Source organism: Pteropus vampyrus, unplaced genomic scaffold, assembly GCF_000151845.1.
Source record: "Pteropus vampyrus isolate Shadow unplaced genomic scaffold, Pvam_2.0 Scaffold632, whole genome shotgun sequence".
Taxonomy (NCBI): Eukaryota; Metazoa; Chordata; class Mammalia; order Chiroptera; family Pteropodidae; genus Pteropus; species Pteropus vampyrus.
The window spans coordinates 326,961-331,981 of record NW_011889413.1 but is presented as its reverse complement, the minus strand read 5'-3'; the positions used below and the strand labels follow the sequence as shown (position 1 = coordinate 331,981).

Sequence of the window (5,021 nt, the reverse complement as noted above, 5' to 3'; positions counted from 1 at the left end):
AGCGCCACGCCATGTGGGCGGCCGGCGGAGCTGTGGGCACCTCGGGTGTGCCCGGCCGGGGCTGTGGCAGGCGCCGGCTTGGCCCTGCGCCCACTTGCGGCCCTGGGCGCTCCCTCGTGGACGCGGCCCTTCCCCCTGGCCAAGGGGACGCGCAGGAGGCACGGCGGCCCCCAGGTTTGGAACAAACACGTTTATTGCAGGAGAGGCTGGCGGCGGGCCCGGCTCACCAGGCGAAGAGCGGCTTGCCGTCGTCCTTGGAGAGCTCGCACAGGCAGTTGAGCAGCAGCAGGGAGTCGCCCAGGAACTTGGGGGGCACGATGTCGATGGCCAGCTTGCGCAGCGCGGCCGGGCTGCTGTGCAGCGGGCTGGCACGCAGGTCGGGCCGCTTCTGCAAGATGCCGTAGGTGTTGACGAGGAACTCGCTGAAGGCCGGGTGCACCTCGCGGCTGTAGCCCAGCTTCTCCAGGCGTGCCATGAGCGTCACGTAGCGGTGCGTCAGCTCACGCAGCTTCTTCTCGTCCACAGAGCCGTCCAGGGACTTGATAGACGTCTGTGGACACAGCATGCGAGGCGGGTGGGGATGGGCCACGGCCCCCACCACGGGAGGCCAGGGCGGGCACAGCGACTGGGTCCCCAAGGTGAAGCCGCGTGGATGGGAAAACAGGCCCAGAGCCGACCCCACCCCAGTGAGCCAGGCCTCCCGGGCTCAGGGTCACGCCTGAGCGCACGGCGCCCCCTCCCACGCGTGGGGCCAGCCGAAGTGCTCTGTGGCCCCAGGAGCCACTCCTGAGCTGTCCCAGGCCACAAAGCAGATGTCGCGAGCAGAGGGGCTCGTGGCACCAGCTCAGCACACCCCAAGGTGCATGCTCCTCAGACACCCCCAGCCACCCGGGCCTACAGCTGTGTGGGCACCACAGGCGACGTGGCAGTGAGGGGACCCGGGACAGAGAGGGGCCCAGGCGGGGAGGGGGCCCGGGTCGGGAGGGGACCCGGTCGGGAGGGGTCCGGGTTGAGAGGGGACCTGGGACAGACGGCCAGGCAGGGCCGCACCTGCTTGATCTTCTCGGGGATGTTGGACACGGTGAAGCCGTAGAGCCGTGTCACCCCGGGGAAGACATGGGCCAGGATGCGCCGGTCCAGCTGGAAGGCAATCTCGCCCACGACGCGCCCGTCCTTCTCAGCACCGGCGAAGCTCTGGATCTCTGCGGAGTGGCGGACAGCGACACAGGCCAGGCCCTTGACGCGAGGTCTGGAGCCACCGCCCTCTCCGGCCCGCGCTCCAGGACCCATCTTAGGGGCCGACCTAACTGCTGCAGCCAGATCTAACTCCTGCCCTTCCCTGGCCTCGATCCAGTGCGGGGCACACCCCTCCTGCCCCAATGCGACGGTAAATACAGCTTTAAAAGAAAACCGAGCTTCCTGTCTCAAACGGAAGGGGCCTTTTCCTCTCCTCCCTTTCCTTGGCGAGTCCCCCAGGAACCCGGGGACGCTAAGTCCTTCTCCGTCTCTTCGAGACAGACGAAAACATTTCTAGGCCTATTTTACAGCCCAGGGTTGTTTTCCTTGTCCCCTGTCACCAGCGAGTCTGCCCAGCACCTGGGTCAGGGAGACCCTCCTTGTCGCAAAGGCCCCCGCCCCACGAGCGGGTGAACTTGGATGGCAGACAGCGGCTGGCCTGAGGGCACACACAGCGCCCGCTGTGGCGCCGCCTGTGGGGCCGGCGAGGGCCAGGCTGGCTCCCGAGCCCCTGCCGCCCCCTCCGTCTGCCGGGCGTCACTGGGCTGGCGGGGGGACCCACTTTCGATCATGTCCCGAGGTTACCGAGCACTCTGAGCACCCTCCCCTCCAGTCTCTGGGCCCAGCAGCAGCCCCAATGTCAATAGTACTGGCCGCACAGCCACGATGGTGTCCACAGCCTGAGAACCACCATGCTCTTCGAAAACACCCTGCCAGTGACAGCTGTCACCGCCTCTGAGACAGAGCCGCACAGGAGGGACAGGTGGCAGCGGCCACAGGTGCAGGCTCCCCCAGCAGGAGACACTTCCCCACCAGCCCATTTCCGAAGCCGCCCCGAAGCCCCGGGACCTCCCTGCCCAGGGGCCATCTGCGTGGCACGCACGCCAAGCGCCAGGACCTGCTCTGCCCATGACACAGGGCACTGGTTCACTCTCCCTCGGCCCCATCCCGTGTCCACAGACCCACTCGGCCCAGAACCCAGCCCAGTCGCTCCCACGTGGGAGTGCCACTGCTGTCAGCACGGCCTTGACAAGTGCAGGTGCCCTCCGCTGGCAGACTGCTGACGATGGGCGTGGCCTGTCCCTCCACCTAGGTCCAGGGACCAGACCCTGCAGGCCTCAGGGGACAGGGCGAGGGAGGGGCCGCAGGGGCGGGGCCGGCCCAGGCAGAGGGCCCCGCCCGAGCCACGTGACCCGGAGCCTGGCACATCCCTGTCTGGGGCCCTGGGGCAGGGCGAGAGAGGAGCTGTGGGGGCAGAGGGCCGGGCGCTGGGGCAGGGTGTCCAGTGGTCTTGCAGCCGCTCCCAGCACAGCCTTCGGACCTCTGAGCCAGAGCGGAAAGGGGTCTTGGTGGGCTTCTGCCCCCGCACGCCCCTTCTGTGACTCATTCACCCCACAGCAACCCTTTGTGGGGCTGCAGACCCCACTCACAGCCGAAGGAGCTGAGGCCACACCATGCCCCAGCCACTCGGAATGGCGCTTATTGAGACGGGATTCACATACTGTAAAATTCTCTCTTCTACAGTCTGCGGCTCTATCCGCAGAGCTGTGCGACCATCACCACCATCTATTTCCAAGACATTTTTGTCACCAAAACACCCCGAACCGCATACCCATGAGCAGTCACACAGTCTCCACACACACCCACAATGACTGACCCGGCCCCAAGGGACCGACCCGCTAAGGCATTCCGCGTGAACGAGGCCACACAGTCCGTGGCCTTGGGTGACTAGCTGTCAGTGGTATCGTGTCCTCGAGTCCCTCCCCTGTTTGATGTCTGTCAGAACTTCACTGCTGCTATGGCCGATGACTATTCCGTCGTACGGATATGCCACCTCTCGTTTATCCAGTCGCCCAGTGACAGGCGTTTGGGCTGTTCCCACTTTTTGACTATTAGGAATCATGCCGCTATGAACAGACAAAAAGTTCAGACAAAAGTTATGTGGACAAACGTTTTCAATTCCTTTGGGTCCGCACCTCGGAGCAGAATTGCCGGTGTCGTGGCAACTCTGTTTGGCTCTGAGGACCTGTGAGCCATTTTCCTCGGAGGCGAGGTCCGAAGGGCTCCGCTTCTCCACACCCTCCCCGACCACGGTCCGCCGTCTTCATCTGGGCCTCTGAGTGGGTAGGACGTGGTGTCCCCCTGTGGTTTTCATTGGCATTTCACTGGCGACCAATGGCACTGAGTGCATTTTCACATGCTTATTGGCCATTCGTATGTCTTCTTCGGCAAATAGCTGTTACAGTTCTTACCCCATTTTTAATTGGATGATTTGTCTTTTTACTGTTGAGTTGCGAAAGTTCTAAGATGTTCTGGATACTACACCCTTATCAGATACATGATTTACAAATATTTTCCCCCATTCTGTGGGTTGACTTTTCACTTTATTGAAATGCATTCCTTTGAAACGTACCGTTTTTATTTCTGATAATGCCTAACGCATCATTTTTTTCTCTTGTTGTTCATGCTTTCGGTGTCACGTCTAAGAGTTGATTGCCAAATTGATGGTCATAAGATTTATCTGTTTTCTCCTAAGAGTTTTTTGGTTTCCGCTCCTTTTGGTCTTCTAACATTTTGATCCATTTCGCGTCAATCGTCATACGTGTCGTGAGGTCCAGCTTCATTCTTTTGCATGCGAACACCCACTTGTCCCAGCGCCGCTCACCGAAAGGACCATTCTCCCCACACTGGGTCACCTGGCGCCCTCGTCGCACGCCAGACCTGCGCCCGCGCGGACTCGCTCCGGGCCTACCGGCTCTCGTCGCCCTGTCTGTCCGTCTTTGTCCACCACGCCGTCCTGATTACTATAGCTTCGTAGTAAGTTTTGAAATTGGGAAGTGTGGACCCTCAAATTTTGTTCTCCTTTATAAAGATCGTTTTGCCTATTTTGGGTCCCTTTCATTTCCATCTGAATTTTAGGATAAGCCTGTCAATTTCTGCAAAGAAGCCAAGTGGGATGTCAATAGGGGTCGCACTGATTTTTGTGGATCGATGTGGGGAGCTTTGCCGTCTTGATCATATTGTCTTATGATCTATGAGCACAAGACATTTTCCCATTTATTTCATTCTTCTTTAGTTCCTCTCGACAACGCTTTGTAGTTTTCAGTGTATTCCTCCCCGAATCACGTTGCAAATCTGCCGAAGTTACTCAGGATTTAAAGCTGAGAACCAAACACACTGTTCAGAAGCGTGTCGGTGCAGACGAGGGGCGCAGAGGGGCGACGCGCACCCCGCCCCCATATTAACGCGCTTCCCTCGTGGGGAACCTGTTTCTCCCCTGCCTCCCTCTCTCTCTACAGTATAAATCAGATAGAAGGAATGAGCTCCCCCCGAGATGTTCTAGAAACCATGCGTAGGCCAACATGGGCCCTCTAAGATCTAGCCAAAAACCTATTCTTCAAAGAAAAAAGTCAGTAAAATCGACAAACCTCTTTTACTACAAAAAAGGAGAAAGGAGACAAAAAAAAATACCACCATCAGAATTTACAGACAGCATGACTACAGATCCTACGGATGCCAGAAGGATAATAACAGAATACGAGGAAAACTCCATGCCGATAAACTTGACGACTTCAACGAAATGGACCAGTTCCTTAAAAGACACAAGAGCTCACTTTCGTGACTGGACTGTCGAAGCTCTCTTAAGAAGAAACAGGTCATTCAAATAGCTTTATATCAATGAAGGAAACTGAACGTGTGGAGGGGAGATAGTCTTACGAAGAAAATTCAAGACTCAGTGGTAAATTTTACCAAACGCCTAAGGAATGAACAATTCCAGCCTTACA

The 5,021-nt window shown here is 58.4% G+C and overlaps 1 protein-coding gene across 1 annotated transcript in view; it reads right to left on the bottom strand.

The window, feature by feature from the left end:
- Positions 1 to 5,021, bottom strand: part of SPATC1L (spermatogenesis and centriole associated 1 like) — a 13,087-nt gene continuing 8,066 nt past the window's right edge. Inside the window, exons 3-4 of the mRNA XM_023525823.1 lie at positions 1,051 to 1,202; positions 1 to 550 (exon numbers count right to left, since the gene is read on the bottom strand). Coding sequence (XP_023381591.1) covers positions 224 to 550; positions 1,051 to 1,202 — 479 coding nt within the window. The 3' untranslated portion in view covers positions 1 to 223. The remainder of the gene's footprint in view (positions 551 to 1,050; positions 1,203 to 5,021) is intronic.